This window comes from Antechinus flavipes, chromosome 1, assembly GCF_016432865.1.
Source record: "Antechinus flavipes isolate AdamAnt ecotype Samford, QLD, Australia chromosome 1, AdamAnt_v2, whole genome shotgun sequence".
In the NCBI taxonomy this organism is placed as follows: Eukaryota; Metazoa; Chordata; class Mammalia; order Dasyuromorphia; family Dasyuridae; genus Antechinus; species Antechinus flavipes.
Genome location: NC_067398.1, coordinates 337510712 through 337538524, shown reverse-complemented (window position 1 = coordinate 337538524; position 27813 = coordinate 337510712). Strand labels below are relative to the sequence as shown.

Genomic DNA, 27813 nt, shown 5'->3' with positions numbered 1-27813 from the left:
TACAATTATTTCAGTCATGCCTGATTCTTTGTGACCCCATTTGGGGCTTTTTTGGGCAGAGATACTGGGAGTAAGTAGTTTGCCATTTCCTTCTCCAACTCATTTTACAGATGAAGAAACTGAGACCCAGGGTAAAGTGACTTGCCCAGAATCACATAGCTAATGAGTGTCACATTTGAACTCAAAAAGATGAGTTTTCCTAACTCCAGACCTGGTACTTTACTATGCCATCTAACTGCCCTGCTACTAGGTTTGGCTAAAATGGCTTTATCTTCCCCTAGTGAAGATCAAATACAGCTTTCGACTCTTATTAGCTGTATGATCCTGGGCAAGTCACTTAACCCTATTTGCCTCAGTTTCCTTATCTGTAAAATGAAGGAAATGACTAACAATTCCAGTATTTCTGCCAAGAAAACCCTGAATGAGATCAGGAAGATGTAGCTGAGATCACTAACAGTAACAATGTGTCAGACACTGTACTAAGTGCCAAGGACACAAAAAGAGACAATGAATCTATGTTCTTTAAAACATGCTCTGGGCTCCTAGCCAGAAGGTGGGGAGGGCTACTGGCTCCTAGTCCTGTGCTTACCTGAGGGCAGAAGGCTGTATGGAATTGAGCTGCTCTTCGGTCAGACGGCAGAAATATTTGGAACCGATCACGTTCAAGGCGGTGGCATTGAGGGGGCTCCCCCCCTGGATATAGCGATTAATCACTATCATAGCCTATAATAACAGAAGCTCAGATTTATAGGATTCATGAAATCAAAAGCCTAGGATCCTAAGGGATGCAAGGGAATTTGAGGCCGTCTAGTCTGACTTTGTATCCAGCTTTCAGGAGGCCAGATGCTGTTGATTAGGGACTGTAGGTCTGGGAGCTGGGAAGAGCATATCTTGGAGAATACCAACAGAGACAGCCTACAGCGATATCTGATACAGAGAGGGGAGACCTCAGGACAATCCTCACCCATCAATTGATTAGAGCAGCTTTATATTCTTACTTAATAACCTTGGGACCTCCCTCCTTCCCAGGGCTGTCATGAAGGTCACATGAGATCATGGATACAAAAGCCCTTCATAGTCTAATCTACAGCTCCAGCCACATGCATAAAAGAAATTTTTTAAAATTTTTTTTCTTTTGGGAAGAAGGAACAATATATGGACTGAGGCCTTTATTACTTCATTCTGTTGAATCATAATTAAAGGGAATATCTCTCCATCCTGGGGCAACTAGCCTGTGGAAAGAGTTATACTCTCTAACTGAGGGCCCCCAGAACTCCCACCCAAGTCTTGAAATATATTAAGGATTAGAAAGCCAAGAGATCACCAAATCATCATTTTCAGAGCTGGCTTTGAGCAAGGTATCCAGAGACTCCACGGAGGTTATATTCCACTTCTTGATATCTTCAGGGGTAACCAGCTTAAAAAGGCTGCCAAGATTATTGATCACAAACTCAGAGTACCCATTTGGGTAGATCTGGAAAGGGAAGAATAGTGTAAGAGAGCTTTGAATATTTCTTTTGCTTAAATGAATTCGAACCAATTCTCAATTTATTGTGCCAGCAGAGAAGAATGTAGAAAACCCCACTTGATTTTACGATGGATAATCTTCCCCAAGATAATACTCCAATGGAAGGTAATAAAATTATGAAATGAATTATATTCCCTGGGCACAGCAGGGTGGCTGATGAGAGATAACAGGGAGGAATTCAAGCCCCTGTTATAGATGATCCACTAACTAGGTCACTCTTGGGTGGCTAATCTACAAACAAAAATCCTGGCATCACAATTTCCAGAGTTCTCCTTGAGAAACACTGCCCTCTGATAATCTAGTCAAAATAGAGTGGCAGGATGTCAGAGCTGGAAGAGAGTTCAGAAAGCCTCTAGTCCAACTTCCATTTTATAAAGAAAGAAATGTAAAGGGATTTATCCAGGGTCACATAGATAACAAAGAGTAGAAGCAGGACTGATTACCAGTCCAGGTTTCTTCCCACTGTTCCACAATGTATTGAGCAGGTTTTCTCCAACGAGGGGATAAAGCAGATAGCTATTCTATAGTAGCATGCAAAGACTCTAGCTAGAGGCAAATAGCAAACAAGAGGGGGGTCTTGCCTTGTGGGACCTTTCCAGAGAGGATAACAATAGCTGACACTGATAGCATTTGAGAGGTTGTTTAGTATCTAATACCTCATTCAGTCCTCACTAGGGCTTTGGGAGGTAAATAGAGCAGTTGTTATTTTCCCCACTTTACAGATGAGAAATTAAGTAGTGATCACAGGCAGAATTCAACCTCTCCCACTCCCCCACACTCTATTTAAATGCCAAATCTGGAGCTCTTGCCACTACAGATCTGATGAGTGTATGAAGAAGGAGGGACTTTGGTGTACAAGGGTGGAGGAGGCTGAAGCCCAGTTACCTCATCCAGTTTGCTCTTGAAGACCCTTTCCTGTTCATAGGTGAAGGGGAGAGTCTTTATTTTGTCCAGGTTGGCTGCCAGCAAAGATGCATTTAGACAGTTCCGCAGCTCCGTCTCTGAGAAAATCACTAGTGCTTCATTTATCTCTGTGATCTCTTCTGGGCACTGAGCTGTGGGCACCACATTAGGTAGCATTAGTCTGAGCCTATGGATACTGTTCTCATACTCTTCCCTTCCTTCAGCACTAGTTAGATACTGAAACTTCCTCCTGCTACACTCCTGGCCTTTCCATTACCTTCTCCATCCCAACATTCCTTCTTTTCTCATCTGCTTAGTGCTCTTCCCTTTTTTCCCCCTTCACTCTTCCTTTCCCCTGCTCTCTGGATGGAGCAAAGGTCAAGTATGGTGATTATTGGCAGAGACCTGGAAAGGGGACAGGGTTTCCCATTCCTTCTTCCTCTTATCTTTTTTCTCTCTCTCTTTTCCATTATTCTCTCCTTTCCTTTCCTCCCCTTATCTCTCATCCATTTCTATTCCCTTCTTCCTCCTTTCTCCCACTCCTCTCTTCCTCTTTTCTCAAAACTTCAATCTCTCTTATTTTATCTTTCCCCCAATTCTCTCTCCCATTCCTCCCTCCTCCAATTTTCTCTCCTCCTTGACTCCTAGTCATGAAAACATTCCCACTTATACCTAATAGTCTTTTTCCCCCTGGTCCCCACTCACCTTTTTCTGGCCTTGACCATTTCCACAAATGTTCCCCCCCTCCCTATCTCTGCCAGTGACTGCCAAGTTTTGCCTTTGCTATTCCCAGGTTGGCAGACCAGGATCTCATGTTGGGAAGTTCCTGCTAGTTGGATCCATTGTACCAAGATGTGGTCACTGAGGACTGACCCCTCAGGAACCCATAGACACTCACCAGCAGCCCGCCTATATCGAGAAGATGGAACGTTTTGGATGAAGACTCTCAGATTCTGCCGGGGCCAGGAGGGATCCAAGAGGGCATGGTTCAGCCAGGAGGTTACAACATTCTGAGAGATAGGGGCCATGTCTGAGTGGTAACAAGGCTCATACATAGCTCTGGTGTGATGTAGGTCTGCTCTGACTCACTGAAATTCTGTGTAAGTCACCAAACCCAGAGAATGCCCTCCCCACTGATCTAACAGACCTGAAGTAAGAGATTCCAAAATCTCCCATTCCTCAAATTCCCCCACCACCTGAATTTCCTATATTAGAGCCTTGTCCCTTTGGAATAAGCATTACCCTGACCCTAGGATCATCATAAAATGCAAAAACTCGTGGTTAGGTGAAGACTATACCATTCAAGCCCTTTTTTAGAGGTAAAGTTTTTTGGTTTTTGTTTTGGTTTTTTTGGAGTATGGGGATAGGGACAGCTAGATGGTGCAGTGGATAGAGAGCTGATCCTGGAGTCAAGAGGGCCTGAATTCAAATCTAACCTCAGGTACTTAACATTCACTAGCTGTTTGACCTTGAGCAAGTCACTTAACCCAATTGCAGAAAAAGAGAAAAAGGATGGGAGAGTTGGGAAGGCAGCAAGTATAAATGGTGTGGAGAGGCAGGAAGGTGAGGAACTCAACAAAGTTTGTTTTTTCCCTCCAAGGGACTTCTTCTGGACCCTTTCCCACTCATCTCCATTAGGAACTGCTCTTAGATTTTATTTCATATTGAGAAGTCAAAGACTGAAAAATGACAGATGGTTATTCTCATAGACCTCAGGACTTTAACCAAAGGAACAAAGCTCTAATGGTGGAATTTCAGGCATCAACTTTCATGCCATTTAATGTGCCCATATATTCTGAGGCTTCTGCTCCACTCCTCAGAGATTCGTATAATCTCTTATATGTCCGGGTCCTGGTTCCCCCATCCATCCACCCTTCCTCCATCACCTCCATCACTGTCTGTGATCAAGATTATTTTTCTCCTTTCTTCTCCTGGTAAGGAACTCACCTGAGGGATGTTCTGGATGATGCGCCTGTCAAAAACTGGCAGTAGCCCCTGAAGAGCATTCAGGGTAGATACTGACCATCTGGAGGGGGGGCTGCACAGATGAACAAGCAGAAGTCAAAAGAATATCAAATGGAAAAGTCTGACCCAATTGTGGCTGAGGGGGGCCCTGACTTAGCCTAGCTCAGGCCCAGCTACCTCCCCCTTGGGCTAGAAGCAGACAAAAATGACCTCAGGAAGACAGAAGTAAGATCACATATATGCCCACATACATGCTCACTTATACATGTTCTCAGGTGCATGTTCCTGCCTGTGCACCACAAGTACACACAGAGACCCTCTCATTTACACTTCCACAGGCTCTAAAGGAGACTCCTTACCCATAGGGAGAAGCACCAGAGTGTAGGGCCAGGTTGGCGGCCTTCTTCTGATCAAGACTGAAGGGGCCCCCACACTGCTCCAACCGAGGCAATAGCACTTCTGCAGAGCTGTTTATATAGCGTCCATCCAGGTCACAGGCCAACTGTCCCAGGATACGAATGTCTTCCTTGCTGATGTGTGTGCCCGAAATGCCCTACGATAGCAACCCAGCCTTCTCAGCCTCACCCAATCCCTGCAATCTAGAATCCCTGCCAAAGCAAATCCAGGGTCCTGCTATTTTATATCATCACTCTCCCACCCAAGTTCTTGACAGCGGGGAACAGTTTCCTGGCTATTTTTTCTTGTCCCTGGGCAAGTGTTCATCTTTCTGGAACAGAACCCAGATAAGGCCCCAAAGGTCTTAAAAATTAACCCATTTATTAATATATAGCTTATGTTTTAGGCCCTTTTTATATTCCTTCAATTTAGCTCATTGCCAAGTAATTATTTGTAAGCCATCCAGAAAACAGTTTTCTCACATTGAAAATATAAGAAATATTTCTTAACATATCTATATAGAGATATAGAGATATAGAGATATAGGTATCCAACTCTGTTTAGATTGGAATACACCCAATCTAAAACTTCTGAGTCTTTGTGGCTGTACCAGCAACTGTTGGAGAGGTAATATGATTTAGGGAAAAGAACAAGGGTCTCAGAAAATTAAGCAAATTAAGCAAATTAATCACTTAACCTTTTTGAGCCTCGGTTTCCTCATCTGTAAAATGGGAATAACCATAGCACTTACTCTGGGCTGTTGCAAAGATCAATTGAGCTAATGTTTATGTCACTTTGCAAACCTCACAAGGCCCCATAAATATGCTTTACTACTATAATGGCTAGCATCTATTATAACTATCAGGGACTTAAAAAACCTTCTAATCCAACATCCTTATTTGGCAGATCAAGAATTTATATCTGAATAATGTTTAGTGCCTTGCCTTTGGTTATAAGGTAAGATAATATTATTTCTATACAGGACACATAACTAAAAATCAGCACTTTTAATTTCTGGGTTCCCTCACTCAGCCCCCTTTTAAAAAATTACTCTTGAGTCTGAATCTTTCCTTCCTTGCTTTCTGAAGAATAAAAGCGAAGTATAGCTCACATTTCTATATCATTTCTCATAACATTTCTTAGAAGTAGGTAAAATAAGTATTATATTGTCTTTACAGAAGAAGAACTGAGGCAACTTGCCTAGCATCATTCTGTATGTAAGCAATTAATAGAGCAGAAATTCCAAATTCAGTATTCTTTCCCCACTACCATCCCAACAGGTATTGGTGGGAACTTTAGACTAGGTAGCCCTTTCTATTTATAGACCATTTTCAAGGCCACCCTCCTTAGCACCCAGTCAAATGCAAAGTCTAAAGCATCGTCAGGGATATAGTTTGCCAAATGGCAATACAAGGTTCAGGGCCAGCTCTGTACCAGGGTCAGAGCTGGCCCTGACCAATAAGTAACTGGGGTCTTGGCCCAACCTTCCCTGGCCTTCCTTACATCCCTTCCAAGCTCTCCCACTTTTCCCCACCCAAACTCTAAGCTCCTTACCAGACAAGTCAGAGCCTCCGAAAGCAGTTTTGATCTCAGGGGTGAATCCTTCTGGAGAATATCCAAGTTAGACTCTCCCACCCGAATGAAGAAATGTTTGCAGTCTCTAGTCTTTGTATAGGCAGAAAAACTGAAAGGAATCAATAGCATATTCTCACAACAACACCTGGAGAATTTCACAGAATCATAGATGCTCAAAGCAGGAAGGAACCCCACAGGATACCTAAGCTAATTTCCCATCATGTGCTTGATCTCTCTCTATAATAAAATTCATGATAGGTAGATTGATCCTTCAATATCTTCTCCAATTCTTGTTTTTCATAGATGGGAAGTTCATGACATTTCCAAAGTAATCCATTTCATTGTTGGGCATCTCTAATTATCATCAATCAATCAAAAAACAATTTATTAAGAGTCTACTATGTGCCAGGCAACTAAGGGTTAGGAATATAAAAAGAGGCAAAAGACAATCCTTGCCTTCACGGGGCTTACAATTTAATATTATATTGAGACCAAATTGGCTTCTTCCTAATTCTGTTAGGCCTAGTGCTCTTCAGTCCCCCACCTCAGCTTCAAATCCCATAAAACAAGCCTTCGTCCACTGTTCTTAATATGGTAAAAGACAGAACTATTGTGTTTTCCCCCAAGTCTTCTCTTCTCCCAATTAAAAGATCCCAGAATAGGACTGGACTTGACCAGAATCTCAGCTGCCATGGTCCTTAAGTCTTCTCAATATCCTGACTGTCTTTTTTAACCACATTCTAGTCTGCCTATGTCACTCTTGCGAAGTGACCAGGTCACAAATGATCTATATAGCCCTAAGCTTAGCATGGCAACTACCAAAGAACACGAGCTTCCAAGCCAAAAATGACCCTTTCTTCAGTGTTGGTAGGAATCCTCCATGGCAATACATTATTATCTGTGGAACTTTGGGTGGATAATTGGGTGAGGGATGGGGAGGCAAGGTAGGACCCACTCAATATGAGGGGAACCACACTAATGTGTCAGATTCATAAGATTTTAGAGCTGGAAAGGGTCTTGGGAATCATGTTATCTAACTATCACACTTCCTAGGAGAGGAAACTGAATATGGCCTGGGGTACTTTGGATTCCTGAGACATGCATCTCTAATGCTGTGTCCTCATTATCTCAGGGTGTAAGCTATGATAGAAACAGCCTGAAATTTAAATACCTTGGAGGCAGTGTCCGTTTTTTTTTTTCATTTTCTCATCACCTAGTGCCATATTTTACATAGGATAAGCATTTAATAAATGCTTGCTGAATATGCTAGATTGGAAACCAGGAAGTCTGGAGTTCAACTGTTGACTATCATTAAATTGTGGTGTGATATGTCGTGACTTTGAGCCTCAATTTCACTCTACATAAATTCTACACAAATTCTACATAAAATGGACTAAATAGATTCCAAGGTTATTCTCAATTTTGTCCTTCTATGAGTCCATCACAGAGGCTAGGCAAGGATAGACTCAAAAGGTAATGATAAAATTCCTTCGCCCTTGCAAGGTAGATTAGATCATAAGATCATACTAGAGACACCTAGGTCGTCTAGAGATTAGAACACTGATCTTAGAGCCAAGTTTGGATGTTATTCGGTCATGTTCAAATCTTCATGTGTGGTGTTTTTCTTCTTTAAAATTTAATGGTTCTCTCTGGGATCAGGTTTCTTGGGGAGGTTTTCTGGAGGAAGCCTTAGTTTCAGTTAAAAGTAATAATCACTCTAAATACAGCCAGCTGAAAAAATCCAAATGTTTATTTCTCATCTCTTTCCAAGCCCAGTTAGCTTTCTTAGAGGCCTATCTTTCTGCTTGGTTCCAAGAGCTCTTGCAGTTGTCCTCTGCCTCTGCTCCCTTCAGTCTCCAAGCCAGCACCAAGGTGAAAGTTGGAATGAATTTCTCTTGCCTCAGAGAGAGGGCTTCTCTCTGAATTCACTTGACGCTCCCTTCTCAATCTTTTCAGCTGAACTGACTTGATTGGCTCACTGAAGCTCTATTTATGCTCCTTCTCCAAGAGTGGGATTGTGGGATCCAAGAGCAGGATTATGGGTTTCCTCCCAGAGTGCTCTGTGTCTGTCCCAGAGTACCTCTGGCCCTAAGGGCTTCTTGCTTATAAGAGCTCTCTAAAGGTGTGAACACAAGCATTGTTTCTCAGTTCCACTTAGTACCTTGTTTCTTCTGGCCCATAACATCTCCTTGTAAGATCCGATTAATCATACTGGACCATGCTAAATTAGATAATTATTGTATCTATCAACTCTAATGACTTAACAGTTTGCAAGGATTCCAACATTCATGACCCCATTTGGGGTTTTCTTGGCAGAGTTACCAGAGCAGTTTTATCATTTCCTTCTCTCTCACTTTACAAATGAAAAAACTGAGGCAAACAGGATTAAATGACTTGCCCAATGTTACACAGACATAGTAAGTAAGGTCTCTCTGACTTTATCCACTCAGCCATTCAGCTGAACATATCAGCATGGTGCTAGAACTATGAAAGTGACCCAGGATTAAGTGACTTGCTCAGTCACACAACTACAGTCTGGTTAGCATCATGCAAAGGAGCTAATATATAAAAGTGTCCCTACTCATTAAAATAGCCCTAAGATTTTGGGCATATCCCAAATGTAAAAAGTTTTTTAAACTTAAAGTGTTACATAAGTGTTAGTGGTTATTATTGTATTTATTATTATTATTCTGATCCCATAAATTCCTGAGTTAGGGTAAAAGGAGTAAAGGAGGGGTCATTTTGCTATGATCTCACCTTAGAAATAGCACTATGTCCCTGGGGTACTTATCCAGGTCCTCAGGAATTCCATCTTCAGTGACTTTCTTGGCCAAACAGCTCAACTGCAGAGAGAGTAAAGTTTCTACTTGAGGCTCTGTGAATCATCTGAGATTGCCTCAATATCTCTTTCTCAGGTCTGAAATCCTCTCAACAGAGCTTTATTCTATGAGGCTAAGGCATTGCAGGTTCAGTCATCATTTTATATATTAATTGTCATCAGTTTATATATTAATTTTATTAATAATAATAATAATAGCAATTTAGATTCCTAAAAAGTAGCCTTGGGTAGTGATATGAAGCTCAGATAGAAAAGAGGGGCCAGTAAACGATGTATGAGAGCCTTGAAGCTGCATATTGTCTTAGAAAACTACAAAATATGTTTAGAATTGCACATATTTAGCCTATATTGAATTATTTGCTGTAATGGGGGAGGAGAATGAGGGAAGAGAGGAAGAAAAATTGCAACACAAGGTTTTGCAAGGGTGAATATTGAAAACTATTTTTGCATGTGTTTTAAAAATAAAAAGTTATTATTATTTTAAAAAACACTACATATTAACATTAACTAACATAATCACATAAAAAACAATAGTACAAGGGGCAGCTAGGTGGCACAGTGGCTAGAGAACCAGTCCTGAAGTCAGGAGGATCTGAGTTCAAATTCAGCCTCAGACACTTAACACTTCCCAGCTATGGGATTCAATTGCCTCAGCAAAAAAAAAAAAAAAAAAAAAGGAAGAAAGAGATATATTAGCATAATCTGTATTCTATTGTTTTGTTTTTTCTTATTTATTTTATTAAATATTTCCCAATTACAATTTATTCTGGTTCAGGGAGCACTGAAAAATATTGCTTTGAAAGTCTACAGACTGGCCAATATTTGACACTTCTAGCCTAAGGCAACAACAGATTAAATGACTTGATGGAAATCATACAAGAACAATTATATCCTGGAGTCAGGAATTTTGAGTCTGGAGTCCGGACTCCAAGGCCAATACTCTGACAACTAGTGTCACATAGTTGTCTTTGATTCTCTCATCAGAGAAATAAATTCAAGGCACAGTGTTGACTTGAATTATACCCAGAGCATTGTACCTAGAGTTAAGAAGTCCTGATGCTCCCTCAGATGCTTACTACCTCTGTAACCCTGGGCAAATTACTTAAGTTCTCTGTGCCTCAGTTTCTTCCACTGTAAAATGGGGATATTAATGGCATCAACGTTCCAGGGCTGTGGGGAAGATAAATGAAGGTTTTTTTTATGAATGATAGCTATTATTAGCCCTAGCAGAGATTGAGACCTTGTGAAAAGGCCAGGAATGGCACTGCCCAAGCCTGTCAAGCAGTATTAGGAGAGATGCAACAGAGAGAGCCAATGCCAGCTTGATCTGCCTCCAATTTTGTCTGGTTTGAGGTCTACTGAGGATGTACTGGGAAAGGTGGTCCATTTGGTCAGCAGGTTTTTCCCACCCATCCCCACCCCAGTCTCCAGACAGACAGACAGACAGATGGACAAAGCCCACTGACCTGCTCTGCTTCCAATGTGACATTCTTCCTTTTCATGATCATGGCTAGCTGTCGGACTTGCTCCACATTCAAGCTAGAGGCTGATGCACATGTGAAACCGTGTAAAATATAGGGGGAGAGGCTGGAAAGGGAGAAGAGGTTGGATCAGTCTGAACTGAATCTGATCCAGAACAAGCACCAGCTATATCACAAGAAGCAAACACTCCTAATTGGGCATCTTTCATAATGTCTTAACAATCAATAATTATCAATTAGTGATGACTTTTTAAATTAAAATTTTATTTTTTTATATAACAAAAATCTGTTTTCTCTCTCTCCTATCCTCCAACCTTTTGGGGAAAAAAACATAAAAATAAATTCCTTGTAACAAATATACTCAGGCTGAAAATACTCAGCCTGAAAAACAAATTTCTTTGTCATGTGTGTTGTGCGTGTGTTTTCCATCTTTGGTTGCCCAATGAAGAACTCTGAATTTTTTGTGATCTAAACTTGTGATTGATGAAATCTCATGGATAAAAAAAGGGGAAGAGGAATTCCAGGGGTTTGGATTAGGAGAAAAGTTGGCAGGAGCCAAGGTAGGAATGAGTTTGTAAGATAGACCCATCTACCAAAATAGTGAGACCTGATGATAGCAGTGTTCACCATAATAATATTTCACTCATCCATATGATACTAATAATCCCCATTTTTTGAGCAGAACAAATAATTCATAAGCACCTACCAGGGTCTCCCACGGCCATGGCCAGGACCTAGGGAGGATGGGGAACTCACCTATTAAAGTCAGACACGTTCTTTACCACTTCATCAAAAAACATGGCTGCCTGGGGAAATAGAAAAAGTTTCTTATAGCAAAATGCTCCATCCTCTCCCCCTCTGCCCCCACCTGGAACTCTATCTTCTTGACAAATGTGTCCCCCAAAAGTGAGATTCAATTCACAATGCCAGGCAACCTCAGAAAAACTGGCCAGACAAATCCTTAGGATGTCACTATTAGGTGCTTCTGGGGATAGGGTAGCATTTGTGGGTTTTGGAAGGTATTTCATTGAGACACAGGAGATAGGGAATAAAGAGATGCTGAAAAATGTTTGTTAAATAGTTGCTTCCCTTTAAAAAAAAGTGAGATAATTCCACCGGTGTCTTCAGAATATATCTCATAAACCCCCTAATAATTCTTCTGGAGAATCCAGATCACCATAGAGGAAATGGCAGCAGAGAAGGCTCCGGGACCTCAGATAATTTCCCACGAGCCAGTTTTAAAGAGCCAAGAAGTCCAGAGGGAGATCAAGGTAGATGAGGTCCAGATGTGTCACCTGTACTCGGGTCCATTTTTGGCTGTTGAGGTCATCCAATCTGGGGTGGTCACCAGAGCCGAAGGCCAGCATTGCATTGGGTATTCCACTGGTGAGTGTGTCCGGCACAGCCCGTACCAGGGCAGTGGGACTCGGGACGGCCAGGGCCAGCTAGTGAGAGAACACAGGAAGGAAAGAAGCTAGACAGAGCCCGGGATGCTGGGGCTGGAGCTTTATGGACACCTGAGCTCTGTTTCAGGCTCTGCCTCAATAGCTTGGACAAAGTCATTAATGCCTTCTTGTCTTCATTTTCCAAATGGCCTAGATCCCCTCCCAGCTCCGTAGTCTACAGAGCTATATTCTATAGCCTACTATTCTAAAACTTACATTCTGTGTCCCATATTCTTTGTTACAGGCAAGTAGAAGTAACAGCTCTTACACCAGTGGGGGCCTGAGCCTCACCTGTTCCACAAATGCAGTTTTCAGCGTGGCTGAGATATGGGTAAGATGCTGAGCAAATTCTGGTTCTTTCACAGCTTCCAGGACCACGTCGGGGGGCAGGCTCTGGAGCAAAGTACTACTGAGACCCGCCACCAGGCTTCCCAGAGCTGCTAGACTCTGGGCACTTAACACCTACATGGGGAGAGACAGACATAAATAACATCACGGGCCCCGTGCTACCCGTCCTTTTTTCTTCCTTTGTATCTTAGACCTAGTTACCTCATAGCCAGAGTCCAAGAGCTTTTGAATGAGGGCCCGGGCCTGCCCGATGCTCCAGCCCTTCACCTGGGCCAGGGTGGGCAGGGCAGCCATCAGGTCCTGGCCACTGATTTTCCCCTCAATCTGTGGCACCGACAGCCCCACAGCTGTTTGACCCAGTCTGCGCAGGATGGCCTCTGAAAAGTTCCCAAAGCTACTCAGCAGCCCAGATGCCACCTGTAAGAGTCAAGTCTTAACTAAGGCCCAGGGCTGAGGCCTTGAACCATGATATCCCCAACAGACACACCTGGGACAGGTAAATATCTGAAAATCACCAAATCAATAAGTCATGCGTGCAGAGCTGTCTCAATTAATTAAGAAAATAGTGGAATAATCCAAAACTGGGCTCCTTTTTGAATATAGGTCTGAAGTGATAATACCATCAGCACGATCATGGCCAACAATAATTGGCATTTATCTAGTCGCAGAGGTCCTCAAACTATGGCCAGCAGGCCAGATGCAGCAGCTGAGGACATTTATCCCCCTCACCCAGGGCTATGAAGTTTCTTTATTTAAAGGCCCACAAAACAAAGTTTTTGTTTTTACTATAGTCCGGCCCTCCAACAGTCTGAGGGACAGTGAACTGGTCCCCTATTTAAAAAGTTTGAGGACCCCTGGCTTTAAAGTTTGTCAGACCTTTTGCCTACATTACCTAATTTGGTAGTGGTCAAGTCCAGAGAGAGAGGGAAAATCCATCCTCCCTGGCTGGTCACCCAAGGAAAACACAGTCCTCAGGGCACTCATCACCTGTTTAGCTTCCCAAGATGGTGATTCAGGAACTGACTTGTTTCCATCAAGCTGCAGACGGGGGTCAAAGCAAATCTTATTGAGTCTCTGGGCCAGGGCCAGGGCATCTTCAACCTTTGTGTTTCTCAAGGCCTCTGGACTGAGGTAACAGATGAGGTTGTCTGGGATGCTAGTGAGAGAATCAAGTAATCAGGCAAATATATTTTTAAGAGTCTCCTTGTGGCACTGTATCAGTGCCCTGGGGATGCAAATACAAAGAATGAAACAATCCTGTTCTCAATGAGTTAGTGCTAATGGGAGAAATGAAAAGTACATGTAAAAAATATATTCAACATAAATATTAATAAACTCAAATATATACAAAGTAGACAAATATAAGGTAGTTTGGAAAGAAGGCTACTGGGAAGGGTCAGAAAAGGCTTCATGCAGAAGATGGTGTTTTAAAGGAAAATTGAGGAGAAACCAATGTTTCTTGGCCCAGAAAGAATTATATCTTCAGTGACCCAGGGATTGGGGAGAAGTCTATTTATTCTTTTAATTTTACAAAATACCTTCGGGGAAGAACCTATGGATTTTTCGAAGGCCATACAGGATTCTACAACAGCCTTCTTGGGAATCAAGGAGAGAGACTCAGAACTTCTCCATATCACATATCATAGTCCTTTCCTCAATTTATCCCACTCCAGAGTGACCAGGGATGAAAGTGCTAATAGAGAAGCAAGGGAAAACCATCTCACCTGAGGAGGTTAAACTAGGTGGGGAGGTGAGTAAAGTTGTGTAAAACCTGGCTAGGTCTGGCATCAGGTGGAGCTGGCTGACCAGGTGGAGGGCAGCAGGGTCTCTTGCCAATATCTGGAGCTGAGAAAGAAGTAGCTGTGAGAAGAGTAACTTATGGATAAAGAAAGATAAATGAAGTGGCAGCTCTTCCCAGGGCAAAAAATTGGAAATTATGGGGATGTCCATCAATTGGGGAATGGTTTCATAAAGTATGATATGTGTTTGTGATAGAGTATTATTGTTTCGTGGGAAATGATGAGCAGGATGCATCCAGAAAAAAACAGTCTGGAAAGTCCTCCATGAATTCAAACAAAGTGAAATGTACTGTATACTAAGTAATAGCAGTATTCTGGAATGACCAGCTGTAAATGACTTTGCTATTCTCAGCAGTACAATGATCCATGATTACTCTCAAGGACTTGTGATGAAAAATCTCTCCATACACAGAAAAGGAACTGATTGTGTCTGAAAATAGATTGTGCATTCTCCCTCACACCCTCTGTCCCTTTCTCTCCCTCCCTTTCTCTTTTTCTCCCTCTCCCTCTCTCTGGAGTGAGCCTTTGGAGAGCCCCTAGTTATCAGGAGCTGGAGCTCACTGGCTTTTGAAGAAAAGGTAGGTCTCAATGGATAGCCAGCCAACAAGCATTTATTAAGTGTTTGCCATATGTCAGACGCTGTCCTAAGCCCTAGAATCCAGAGTAGGAGGAATGGCTTTTGTAGGAGGTAGATGGGAAAGGAGCTCATAGACTCATTTTATGATCTTCAGACTCACCTGGGGACACCTTAGTGCCAGAACTTCTCCACCTACCTTGGGTTCATCTACCAATCTCTTGAGTTCCTCTATAGTGGCGCGTTCCAGGAAGAAGCCCAGATAATTGGCCAACCAGGATGATGAATTTAGGCCTGGTACAGCCTCATCCTGGCAGTGGGACCCAGAGTCTGACAACACAAGGAGGCAGAGAAGGCCTAGGTATCAGGTGTCCATCCTCCTCCCTTCCTTCCCATCCCATCATACCCCAGCTCTGCTCTCAGACATTGCCTTTGGTCAAAAAAGAGCCTTGGGTGAAGGAAGCTTCAGGATAAGCTACCACCACAGTGCTCAATACATCATGGAAGTAAAGCAGAGCAGGGCCAGTGGGGTCTCTCGAATACCTAGGGATGGAATCAATGGGACTGGAAAAAAGAAACCTGAACTTGAAGCTGGGAGACCTGGATTCTAGACCCAAGCTTTGACACTTAATAATTACATGAACTTGGGCAAGAAATTTCAGTCTCCTCATTTGTAAAATGAATTCTGATAAGGGAAATACTTTGGACTTTATAAAATGCTAATATTATATAGAAGATGGTACATTTAATTAATATATATGGTTAAGGACAGCTAATGGCCAAAGAAAGGAAAACAATTTGTAAGGTCATTTATTATGCTTCTGTTTATTCCTCTAGGCTCAAAGTTAACCCCTTATTTAAATAAATTCTCTTACTTTAGTCAATGGCACTGTCTTACTCAAATATTTGTAAATTCAGGACAATCTATGAAATCCAAATACATTAGAAATGCAAATATATTGTTTGCAAATGTCCACAAAGGACCCAGAATTCCTTAAGGACAAGAAAAGGAAAGAAATTGCATTTGAACATAAGAACTTGGATTGCTAATTATCTGTTCCCTCTGGTAGACATAAACCCTAACTGTATTATTAGATATTTATATTATATATTCTTGCTGGGTAAAGTAACTGAGATTAAGTAACTTTTCTAAAGATGCTGTGAGAATTTTGTTATTCAATAATATTGTTACTATTTGTCCTTACATTCTCAAAGAGGACCATGACATCAGGAATAATGCAAGTGAATTGGATTGAAAATGAGGGAGAGCTGTGCAAGGTCACCTGCCTCACTTTCCCTTCCAGAGCCATCTGGGTTCAGTGGCCAGATATAGATCAGGACAACTGGAGATGCCCCTGGTTGTGTTCAGTAATGTCTGACTTTGTAACCCCATGGACCATAATGACCATGCAGTTTTCTTGGCAAGCATGGGGGAATAGGTCTCAATTTTCCTCTCCTATAAAATAAAGAGATTGAACTACATGACCTCTAAATTGTCTTTGAACCCTGAAATCCTAGATATATTCCAGGTACTATTCTTTCTCCAGTGGATTAAGGCAAGCAAAGTTAAGTGACTTGCCGGGTGTCTAGAACTGAACTCAGATTTTCCTGTTTTTCCTGGTTCCAGGAGTAGTCTTATACCCACCAAGCCATCTAGCTACTCTGAGTCCCCTGACTTCTAGTCTCACACTCTCTCATTATGCCATACTTAATAAAGGATAGTACCTGGAATATATCTAGAACTTCAGGATTCAAAGGGAATTTATAGGTCATGTAGTTCAAACTCTTTATTTTATAGGAGAGGAAAATTGAGACCTATAAAGTGTAAAAGACTTCCTAGAGGCACATACCTTAAAAAGTACTTGATTACTGACTTCTCTCTTTGGGATTATAAAATTCCAGCCCTGTCCCAGGTAGGTTTCCCCAGGTGCTTTCAGATTTAAGGAAATGTTAGCCTACCCTCCTGCAGAAGGAAGGACTCCATGCCTTCAAAAATCTTCCTCTGCTTCTCCACTTCCAGGCTTGAGTAGATGTCATTCAGGGCTGATATGCTAGGGAGAAGAGCAAGTCAAACTTACTAGGGGATTCTAAGAACTGAGAGAGACCTTAGGGGCCATTTGGTTCAAACTCTTACAAAGTATAGAAATCCCTTCCTTAGCATTCTTGAAAGGAGGTCACCTGTCGTCTGCTTGAACAGACCCAGTGACTGGAAGCTCATCCCATTCTCTGCACTTCAGTGCCGCCAATCCCACAGTTGGATAGCAATTATTGCTAGGTGGGTTTTCCTTATATCCATTTATCTCCCTATAACTACTCTTTATCAGTTCTACTTCTGTCTAAGGTAGGAGCAGAATTCTCAAGAAGAAAGCTTATTGACTAAAGCAAAAAAAACTCCTTTAGCAGGTGGTCACTCACAGGTTGTGGAAAGTCTGGCAGGATGTGTTTTGGGCAGTGAGACAGTCAAAGGCTACAGGGTGCAGGAGGAAAGGCTGGAGCCAGGACAGCAACTGGGACCGTGTGGCCTGGGTTTCCCTGGCCTGGAAAGCTGGCCCCAGTCTCATCCACAGGCCATTGAACAATACTGCTGCCCACTGGTCTGAGAGAACTGTTTGAGAGGATGACTGCAAGAGAGAAAAAAAATTAACAATGACTATGTCAAATCCAATTTGGATGGTTTATAAAGTGTTCTCAAATCCCTTATTCTATTTAAGCATCAAAACAACCCTGAAATCTTGGCAGGACATTGATTATGATTTCTATTTTAAAGATGAGGAAAGAGAAGTTCAGAGAGAAGTAACTTTTTCCAAAATCATAAAGTTAAGTAGGGACAGAGCTGACTCTTGTACGATGGACTCCTGATTCCCATGACAGTATCTTAGTTACACAGGAAGGATTAATCAATTTATCAACCAACAGTTACTAAGCAATATGACCATACCTGAGAATCCAAGGATTACATATGGGATACACATATGGGACCCAAGGGCCTGGGACCATTCCTAGAGGCTGTAGGACAAGGACAATATTCTTAAGAGATTGTGGGGTTTATACCACACCCCTTGATGGGAAGGGATTTAGATAAAGCTATTTCCTACCATGCAGATAACATGAGATTAGAGGCAAAAATGGCATGGCAATCCAAAGGTTGCAATTATTGCTAGGTTAGAATGACATATCTTTAAAAAGCACATGATTACTGATTTCTCTCTGTGGGACTTTAAAATTCCAGCCCTACTCCAGGTAGGTTTTCCTAGATACTTTTGGACTTAAGGAAATGTGAGCCTATCTATCCTCCTGCAGAAGAAGGTCCTCCATGCCTTCAAAAATCTTCCTTTTTGCTTCTCTACTTTCAGACTTAAGTAGATGAGGGAGTCAGGTATTTTTTACAGAAGACACATAGCCTAACTATAACAATGGTTTCCCACCACCAAAACTGATTTTTGCTGCCCATCAAAGGCTGAAGCCCACTGTGCCACCTACCTGCTGGGAAAATTTCTTCAACGCAGTCTCAAGAACAGGGAGGTCAATTTTGGAGAAGAGCAGGATGGAGTACGCAGGGTCCAGGGCACTGGGGGGGCCACTGGCCATAAGGCAAGGATATAGGAGGGTCAGAAAATCTTTGTTCCAGACCTGGAGCCATGACCTCTGAGAGAAAGAGATCCCTTAGCTTCATAACCTAATTGCACTCCAGCTTGGAACCTCGAAAATGAACCTAAACCTGGCCCCAGACTAACTTCTGATTCTAGCCCCAGATTAAAGTCTGATCTCAGCCCCAAAATGACCTCTGATCTTCCCCTCCACTATGCCCTCCTTTATCATCTACAGGAGGGTATAGATTATTCAATGCATCCCATTTCCACTTTTAGGGACACAGAAATATCTATTTCCCTTTGTTGATTGCTGTGGGATTGGGAGTGAGATAGGGTGGGACTTCAAGAATCACCTTCACACACAAAGTACACTGTTAACTTTTAATGTACATAGAGCTTTTTCCAATCTCAGAAACTGGGGGATGAACTCAGGTCTTAAAAACTTGGTCCATCAATTGGAGAATGGTTGAGTAAATTGTGGTATATGAACGTTATGGAATATTATTGTTCTGTAAGGAATGACCAGCAGGATGAATACAGAGAGGACTGGCGAGACTTACATGAACTGATGCTAAGTGAAATGAGCAGAACCAGGAGACCATTATATAGCTCAACAATGATACTGTTTGAGGATGTATTCTGATGGAAGTGGATCTCTTCGATAAAGAGAGATAATTCACTTTCAATTGATCAAAGATGGACAGAAGCAGCTACACCCAAAGAAAGAACACTGGGAAATGAATATAAACTGCTTGCATTTCTGTTTTACTTCCCAGATTATTTATACCTTCTGAATCCAATTCTCTCTGTGCAACAAGAAAACTGTTTGGTTCTGCACACACATATTGTATCTAGGATATATTGTAACCTATTCAACATGTAAAGGACTGCTTGCCATCTGGGGGAGGGGGTAGAAGGAGGGAGGGGAAAAATCGGAACAGAAGTGAGTGCAATGGATAATGCTGTAAAAAATTACCCTGGCATGGGTTCTATCAATAAAAAGTTATTAAAAAAAAAAAACTTGGACAAGCCATTTCCTTCTTTGGACCTCAGTTTCCCTACATATATAATGAAGGGGAATCAATGATCCCTTTATTTAGCAGAAAGAAAAAGGTTACATAATGATTTATTAGTATAGCCCAGGCTATGGCCAAAAAAACCATATGAAGTTCTAGGGAAAAGCTAGAAAGAAGAAGGGGAAGAAATATTGAAACGTATTGTTCATAATGAGGCTTTTTGGCTCGCTATAGGATTTCAGTCATACAGGCAAAATTAGATCCTCACCGGAATGCAGGCATACTGGGCAAACGTCAGCTGGCAGGGGTAATGGTTCCCACTGAAGACTATCCTGACTTCCTCTTTACTGATGCTGCAGAATGAAGGGAAGGTTTCAGTCAGGTCTGTCATCCCATAGCCACATACAACATTGCCCTTCTTTCCCCCGATTCAGCCCAGTAAGAAGACTGCAGTAGCGAATGCCCAAGGTTCAGTGTGTATAATTTAAGAGTGCAAGACCATATTTTCTAAATGGAACTCTCTGAATAAATCCAGACACTCACCTCTGCACCAAGGAACAGATAGTGGCTTCTGTTCAAAGACATAAACAGGTTGATGTTAATGACTAATGTCCTCAGCATCAAAGAAAAGGAAGGAAGGAGAGAAGGACGATGTCATGAATCCATTGGCTAATGGAATTGGGGATGCTTATTTTGACAAAGAGAAGGCTTAAATATTGTACTGGGAAAGAGGGACAAGATTATGTTCTGCTCATCCCCTGAGTAATGAGTAGATGTCACCAAATGATAGGTTTCAGTGTCATGCAATCTTCTTAACAATTAGAACTATTCAAAAGCAAAATGAGGTATCTCTGGAGGCAGGAAATATGGGGTCTCCAAGCAGAGGTTGGATTATCACTTACTAAGATTTTGTAGAAGGGATTCCTGTTTCAAGTAGGAGTTGGATGAAATGACCTCTGGGACTTGATGTTTTCACTTGATTTGTTTGCTTTATGCAATCAAATTGCTTTGGGAATAGAAGGGTAAACAGATGCTTCTTTCTTGCTCTCTATTAACTGAAACTTTGCAGTCATGCTGCAGCTCTCTAAAGCCAATGCTTGCCTTCAGGGGTAGGACAAAAAGAAGCAGACTTACCATCAACAGATTCTGTGGTACACTGTAACAGGGAACATATCATTAGCATATGTAGCACAACTCTGCTACACATTACTCCCTGATACATACCCTACTGTTCAGTCAAACTGGTCTTCTTAATGTTTCCTATCTACACCTTTGCATTAACTGTGCTGCTTGTCTGGAATCTACTCACCTATGTCTCTCAAAATCCAGTTTCTTTCAAATCTCAAATTCAAGCATAAACTTCTATCTCACCTTTTACCTTCCATCTGCTAGTGCCTCTCCCATTCCATATACCTAGAACTGCTTTTTAAAAATATATCTATATATGCTGTCTTTCCCAGTTAGATTATAAACTCCTTGAGGATAGGGACTGTTTGTTTTACTTTCATTTTTTTTTTTCATCTCCAGTGCTTAGTTCAGAGTTGGCCCTTAATAAATACTTGTAAATTGATTCTCTGGTTCTTCCCATTATATTCCCTTTATATACAAATCATAAATTCAGAGCTAGAAGAGAGATTTGAGATGCTCAAGTCCTTGATTTGACAACATTGAGATTAGAGAGGTTAAGTGACATAATTAGTAAACATCTGAAATGTGATATGAAGCCAGGTTTTTCTGTCTTTCTATCCACTTCACTATTCTAAACCAGATAAAAATATAATTGGTAAATATTTAATTAAATAAATAAAAATACAATACAACATAGATAATTAATGTTAATTTGTGGTTTTCTAAGTTAACATGCAGCCCTCATGAATTGTTTCTATTTGAGTTTAACACCACTGTACTATACACCATACTGCTCTTGCTTAGATCTTTGGAAGTATGTCTATTAGTACAAGTGCCTCCTCCCACCTACTAAATTATTGTTGTTGTTTGTTTGTTGTTCTCAAAGAGGACCATGACAACAGGGAGATGATCCTATGACATGCAAGTGAATTGGATTGACATGAGGGAGGGCTGTGCAAGGTCACCTGCCTCCTTTTCCCCTCCAGAACCATCTGGGGCAAGATAGATAAATCGACTAGAGATGGCCCTGGATGAAAGGGGCATCTTAGTCTTTTTAAGCTGAGGTCTTTAATATATTTGTTTGACTGAGGCAGCACCCATTCAGTGATTGAGGCTAGGCAGCAATTAAGGCAAAGAATCTCTTCTTTCACCTACTTCAAAAAAAAATCTAAATAAATAAATGAATTAAAAGCTACACAGAGAAAGGCTTATCACCCTTTTAATCCTTTTTGGAGTCCAGTGCCTAGAAACTCCTTCTCTAAGGACCTGGAATCCTCTCTAGCCAAAGAGAACCTAATTCCATCAAAAAGAGTCCCAAAGGGGCCTTACCAGTTGGGTTCCTGCAACTGCGGTGCAGCCTAGAAGAAAGATTTGGAAATAAGGCTATTAGGAAAACAAAAAGCTTGGTTCTAGTTTCTCTCTATGTCTGAAGTATATGTCTGGACTTATGTCTGGGTCTGCCTAACTCATGAGCCCACTCATAAGCCCACTCATATTTGCCCATAAGCAGGGCAAAGATCTGAGACCAGTCAATACCTACGCCCTTGCTCCCTTATTCTCTGAGCATTTTTTGTCTCCCTTTTATGTCCTCCTCTTTCCTAATATTCTGCTCCAGGGAATTCTACAGTGCCAGCATCTCTAGAACTCTTCCTTGCCAAGGAATGGTCAGCAGCTGTGATTGATTGAAGACTCAGAGAAAAAGAAGCTGTGGAGCTCCTGGAGTTTTAAAGGCCCAGGGCTATAGTTCATCCTATTTATGGGCACTGAGGGATAGCTGGTGTTGGGAAATGGTAAAGGAAGGGTCAATATGAACTCCACTGTATCTCCAGCCCTGTTTAGCTTTTAAAATTCTTCCTAACTCAATTTTCCAGTCTTATTAGATATTACTCCCCTTCCCACATTCTGATCCAGTCAAACTGGCCTTCTCTGTGTTCAACATAGGAAATCTATTTTCCATCTCCATGCTTTTGAAGTAGCCATACCCTGTGCCTGGAATGCTCTCCTCATACCTCATGGAATCCCTCTCTTCTTTTAATATTCAGCTCAGGAACTCCATTCTACATGAAGCCTTCTCTCACTTTCTCCCATCTCCAGCTGCTTTTGGCCTCCCTTCTTTTGTAAATCACTTCTTTTTTATTTTCTTTAAACTTTGATCCTGCTTCTAGTTAATGTCCCATATTTTGTCACTTTGCCCCAGCCACCTTCTCACTCCCCTTTCCCCCTGTGACCCTCTTGTCCCATTGGGGAATTCCTCCCAAAATCTTCATTTTAAGAAAGGGCCTCAGGTCAGCCATCCTCCATTCTTCTTCCAGTTCTGTTTCTGACTCTCCAAACTTGGCTCCCATGTCCCCAGTAAGTTCCCCTACCTTTTCAGCTCTTTTATATATGTTATTTTTCTTCAATAGAATGTAAGCTCCTTAAGGTTGGGGATTGTATTTCTTTTCATTTATATTTATATTTCCAGTCCTTAGTACAGTGCCTGGCACCTAGTAAACTGTTAATAAATGCTTGTTTCTGCTGATTATTGATTTATTCTCTCTCTCTCTCTGTATATATACATATATGTGAGCCCAAACTGTACATAGAGTGCTGATCTGGAAGAGACTGCTTGAGGGAGGTGCCTTGTGACTAGGATCCTAATGCCCACTTTCCAGAGCAATATGAATACTAAGGAAGGAAGAGCAGTGATGGAAGGCAGTATGTAGAGCAGGATTCTGACACTATATTATATCTGAACCAATCTTCTTCTGGAGAAGAGGTTTCCTGGGAAAGGGCATAGGGTGACTGGGACAGGGCCCTATGGGGCTTTCTCTACAGATGTAACCCTCCCAACACACAAAGGAGTCAGAGGGGTCTAATCATCCATTTCCACTGTCCCCATTCCAAGGAACCCTCCTTACTTCATAATTCCTCCACCAGAAAAGTGAAAATCATCCTATTATTAACATGTCATTCCTTCAGATTAACAGTCTTCTCTAGAAAAACTCAAGTCACAGAATTATTGTATTTCAGAATGGAAGGGAACTCAAATTTCATCTAGTCCAGGGCCTGTTAAACTTTCCTCACTAGTGACCCCTTTTTACTTGGGAATTCTTATGTGACTCTGGGTATACAAGCATATGAAATAGGTATATAAAACATTCACTGATGATAAATCATAATTTTATGACTCTCACATTCAGTTATTTGGTTACAACTCACAGTTTAAGAAGCTTTGATCTAGTCTAATCCATATCCTATTAGGAATTCCATTCTACAAAACCCCTGAGAAATGGCTATCTTGGTGGTACAATGGATAGAGCACTAGCTCTGTGTTCAAATTTGACCTCAGACACTTATTAGCTGTGAGACCCTGGGCAAGTAACTCAACTCTAATTGCCTTTAAAAAAAAAAAAAAAGTTGTCTATCTTCTACTTGAAGACTCCTCAGTGATGTGGCACTCCCTGCCTTTTGAGACAGCCCATACTATGTTATGCAACTCCAATTCTTAGGAAATATCTCCTCATTTCTGAAAATTTTCTTGGCAGTCTCCACCCACTCCTTTCAGTTCTGCCTTTAGGGACCCCGTAGAACAAGTCCAGTGTCCCATCTGCATGACAGCCCTTCATATACTCCAAAACAGCTCAGGTGTTCATCATTCTGGAGCTTGACAGGAGCACAGAGGCTTCCCTTTATTTGTGTTTTGAGTCCTAATGCCCATTCAGCCTCTTTATTGACTATACCTCATGGAGGGGGTGGGGAATAAAGATGGTGGGGAATATTATCCGACTGAGACTATTAGAAGACCACTTCCTTGTCCTGTCCAGGAATCCTGAAGCATCTAGTGGTCCAGCCCATAGTCTATAGCCCATACCATAAAAGCTACTTCAGCCTCACATTGTTAACATCACCTTCCAGCAAGTGAAGGGAAGAGCTCTGCAGACCCCCAGCCAAGGCTCCCTCTGCTACACCATACTGTTTCTCACTCTGCACTCCAAGCATCCCAGCCAGGCAGTCCTCCTGGGACTTGAAGCTTTCTGCTCACAGGGACCAGATAGCAGGTGGCTGTCATTTAAGAGGCAAAAGGGCTCTAAGAGTATTTAGTGTATAAAAGCAGGGAATCATTGAGGACACAATTTCAAAATCCAATCCCTCCTCTTACCTCCCTTCTAAAAGATCCTAGAGATGTATAGAGAGTCAGAGCTGGAAGGGATCTTAAAGATTATTTAGTCTAACCTTCTTTATTCAAACCTAGAAAAACTGAGTCTCAGGAAGGTAAAGTACACTTTCCAAGACTACACATAGCTTGTAAGTGATATTGCCTGGACTAAATATAAAGCAGTATGATAATTTTTCATACAGATATGACCCATGTCTCATATATAAATGTATATGATGGATGTTTAGCCCTGGAGAAGAAAAGATTGAGGGTAAAGAAGGCAATAAATCACTGTACTCAGTTAATTAAAGGGTTCATAGAATTATAGATTTAGAACTGGAGGGGCCTTTGGAATCATCTAACTCTTTCATTTTACATAAGAGGAAACAGAAGTAAACAAAGGTTTAGTGACTTGGGTTAGAGGTAATGAGTTCCTATCACAGAATATATTCAAGAAGAAGTTGAATTACTTATTAATCCAAGATTCTGTCGAGAAAATTTCTGCTCCAAGGTGGGAGAATCTACAGATGTGGAATATTTCATGCATTGTCATATTTTTTTTTCAGTATATTGTTTGGGTTTACTGATTTTTTCCCTCTTCCATTTTTTTCTTTAAAATTTGTTGTTGTTGTTTTATGGAATGGATGTCTGGGAGGGGAAAAGAGAAGGATAAAGGGGGAAAATGTAGGTGATGTAAGAACAAAAATGCCAAAACAATTTTTAAAAAGATTTCTAGAAGCACTATGGTAGTACAGTAGATAGAACACTGGTCCTGAAATTAGGAGGACCTATGGTCAAATCTGGTTTCAGACACTTAGTAGCTATGTGACCTGGGCAAGTCACTTAATTCCAATTGCTTTCCACCCCCACCCACCCCCCAAAAAAGATTCCTTTTTTGAAATTTGAAGATTTTTGCCTTGACACAGGTTGGTCAAGTTGTGTTCCAAGTTCCCTTCCATCTTTAAGATACTGTAACATGTGACTTGAACCCAATCTCAGGATTCTCAAATATAGTTCTCTTTCAAGATTTTGCAATCAGGGTAAAATCTGGCTGGGGATTATTTGAGGCAGATTGGCAGTGGAAAGGATGCTGATGTAAAATTGAACCAGAGGGCCAGGTGGTCTCTAAAGCTCCTTCATCTAAGTCTAACTGGGGTAAGAAGGTGATTCCCCAATTCATGACCCAGGCTCCTCCCTCCCCTAATTCTCTGAGGCTGAGAGTGCATCCAGCTTATCCATCATGGGAAGATGACTGTGATCCTGCCACAAGCAGAAGCATGAATGGAATGAACCTAATTCTTAAGTATTCAGACTCCCTTTGAGGCTAAATTCTTCTAGAACCCAGATCTCAATGCTCAGCTGGGCAGAAGGCGTGGGTCGGACATCCCAATAGTCTTATTGCAGTCTAGTTGGCCTCCTAACCAACATCTCCCAGGGAATGAAGGAGGGGCCCAGACTCTATGGGTGCTTAGGTGCTCAATTTAGGATTTCCCTAAATCCCTAACTATGGCTGGGCTAGCCCAAGTCCTTAATAGTCTGACTGGGGGTTGGGTTGAGGGTGGGGGTGGGAGGAGTGAAGGAATCTCATTACAGGACTTGAGAAAACTCTGTAAAAGAAGAGTTAAGAAGAGAGTTCAGTTCTTCTAGTGATCATAATGAATAAACATCACTTTAGGCTTTCCCCTCTATTAATTAATTTCTTGGGATTTTCACAACAGTGCTAAGATACAGGTATATCACCATCACCACCTCAGAGTGGGAAAATCACTTTTCCAAGGTTACACAGTGAGTTAATGGCTGAACCAGGCATCAGAACCCAGGTTTCCTAAGGCTCTGTCCAGGAAAGCTGGTAACTAACAAATAAAACCGAGCTCCAGAAGGACATAGAGAAATTATCAGACCTGAAATAACAAAGATCTGCATTTAAGGCTTCACAAATTTGTTAGGTGAATTTGGAAAAGGATAGCTGGGCCTCAGTTTACTCATGAATGACATTGAGTAGGGTGATTTTGTCCCTAAGACCATAAATCTACTGAGGTCAAGGAGTAGGCAAAGAAAATGTTCCCTCAGGGAATTCCTGACAAGAAAACACCTGTCCTCAGGTGAGCAAGAAAAAGAATCAGAGTTGGTGTCCCATGGGCCCTCTTTGTCCATCTGTCCATCCATACTCACCCAATGCCAAGAAGAGAAGGAAGACCCCTGGACCACCGAGAAGGGAGCTCATTGCTTGTCGAGAGGCCATCTGGGGAGAGAACAGTGCCCACCTGATCTACAGGGAGGGAGTAAGAAGGTAGGATCGGATCTCTGAGACGGAAAGGATCTGATCTATGGGAGCAAGGAGATTCAGTGGAACAGAGAGCAAATCTGGAAGGAATAATGGGGGAATTCTATGGAGCTGAGACTGGATCCTACCTTCATCCTGGGAAAAAATAGGGAGGATCCTGTGAGGCACAGACAGGATCCCACTCTTGCCCTGTGAGAGAGTGATTGAATACCGAGCAAAGGGCATCGAACCAGGAGGGAGACACCCAGACCTTTAACATCCACTCATTGGCCCTCTTCTCATTCTCCCCCATCATATCCGCAAGAATCTGGGGGAAACAGCACAACTCCTCATCCCACACAATCTTGGCTCCTTATCTTACAAAGTTTTCTCTACATCTTCCTCCAAAATGCTACAGTTGCACAGTCACCTGTGACGGATAGTCTATTAACGGAGCCATCTTTTCCCAGTCTCTCTGAGAGCACTTAGCTCCCTTGGGAGGGGGCAGACAGGACTCACTCCAGAGGACCTCCCAATTGGACTATAGGAGAATGTCTTGTACTGGGGACTGGGGGAATTTCAGCCCATGGAAAAAGCAGAGGCTGTCTGATTAGGATTCATGCATCAAGGAAAATTCAAGGCACCCCAGAAGGAGAATGGAAGAGTTTGGGATTGGGGCCAGAAAGGGAGAACCCCTGGAAGTATTTGGGAAAAGAATAAGATAGGGGAAAAAAAAAAAAAGCAGGGATGGGAAGAACTAGGAGCCAATCTACCCACGTACCTGAGGTGTTCCCTCCTGGAGCTTTGGGAGCCTGAGCAGCAGCC

General features: G+C 41.9%; 2 protein-coding genes across 2 annotated transcripts in view; both read right to left on the bottom strand.

Moving 5' to 3' along the window:
* The window catches only part of LOC127543238 (mesothelin-like), an 18634-nt gene extending 5002 nt beyond the window's left edge, over positions 1–13632 (bottom strand). Inside the window, exons 1-14 of the mRNA XM_051969277.1 lie at positions 13468–13632; positions 12682–12897; positions 12424–12594; positions 11983–12132; positions 11444–11493; positions 10673–10793; positions 9125–9210; positions 6347–6476; positions 4756–4949; positions 4379–4469; positions 3330–3441; positions 2414–2583; positions 1325–1474; positions 590–723 (exon numbers count right to left, since the gene is read on the bottom strand). Of these exons, the coding sequence (XP_051825237.1) occupies positions 590–723; positions 1325–1474; positions 2414–2583; positions 3330–3441; positions 4379–4469; positions 4756–4949; positions 6347–6476; positions 9125–9210; positions 10673–10793; positions 11444–11493; positions 11983–12132; positions 12424–12594; positions 12682–12774 (1652 nt within the window). The 5' untranslated portion in view covers positions 12775–12897; positions 13468–13632. The remainder of the gene's footprint in view (positions 1–589; positions 724–1324; positions 1475–2413; positions 2584–3329; positions 3442–4378; positions 4470–4755; positions 4950–6346; positions 6477–9124; positions 9211–10672; positions 10794–11443; positions 11494–11982; positions 12133–12423; positions 12595–12681; positions 12898–13467) is intronic.
* LOC127545692 (uncharacterized) lies at positions 13514–27813 on the bottom strand. The gene is made up of 12 exons (XM_051973133.1): positions 27770–27813; positions 26898–26967; positions 21917–21945; positions 20594–20615; positions 20003–20030; positions 19728–19812; positions 18334–18498; positions 17269–17474; positions 16813–16904; positions 15053–15183; positions 14205–14325; positions 13514–13518 (listed from the first exon to the last, which is right to left on the bottom strand). Exons 2-12 carry the CDS (start codon positions 26965–26967, stop codon positions 13514–13516), a joined length of 954 nt encoding a protein of 317 aa, XP_051829093.1. The 5' UTR covers positions 27770–27813.

Excerpts from the sequence above, each read along its gene's own strand:
- LOC127545692 (XM_051973133.1), bottom strand. The coding sequence starts at position 26,967 with ATGGCCTCTCGACAAGCAATGAGCTCCCTTCTCGGTGGTCCAGGGGTC. Across the intron at positions 21,946-26,897 it reads CCTTCTCTTCTTGGCATTGG|GCTGCACCGCAGTTGCAGGA; the intron begins GTGAGTATGGAT and ends TCTTTCTTCTAG. Across the intron at positions 20,616-21,916 it reads CAGTTGCAGGAACCCAACTG|TGTACCACAGAATCTGTTGA; the intron begins GTAAGGCCCCTT and ends TCCCTGTTACAG.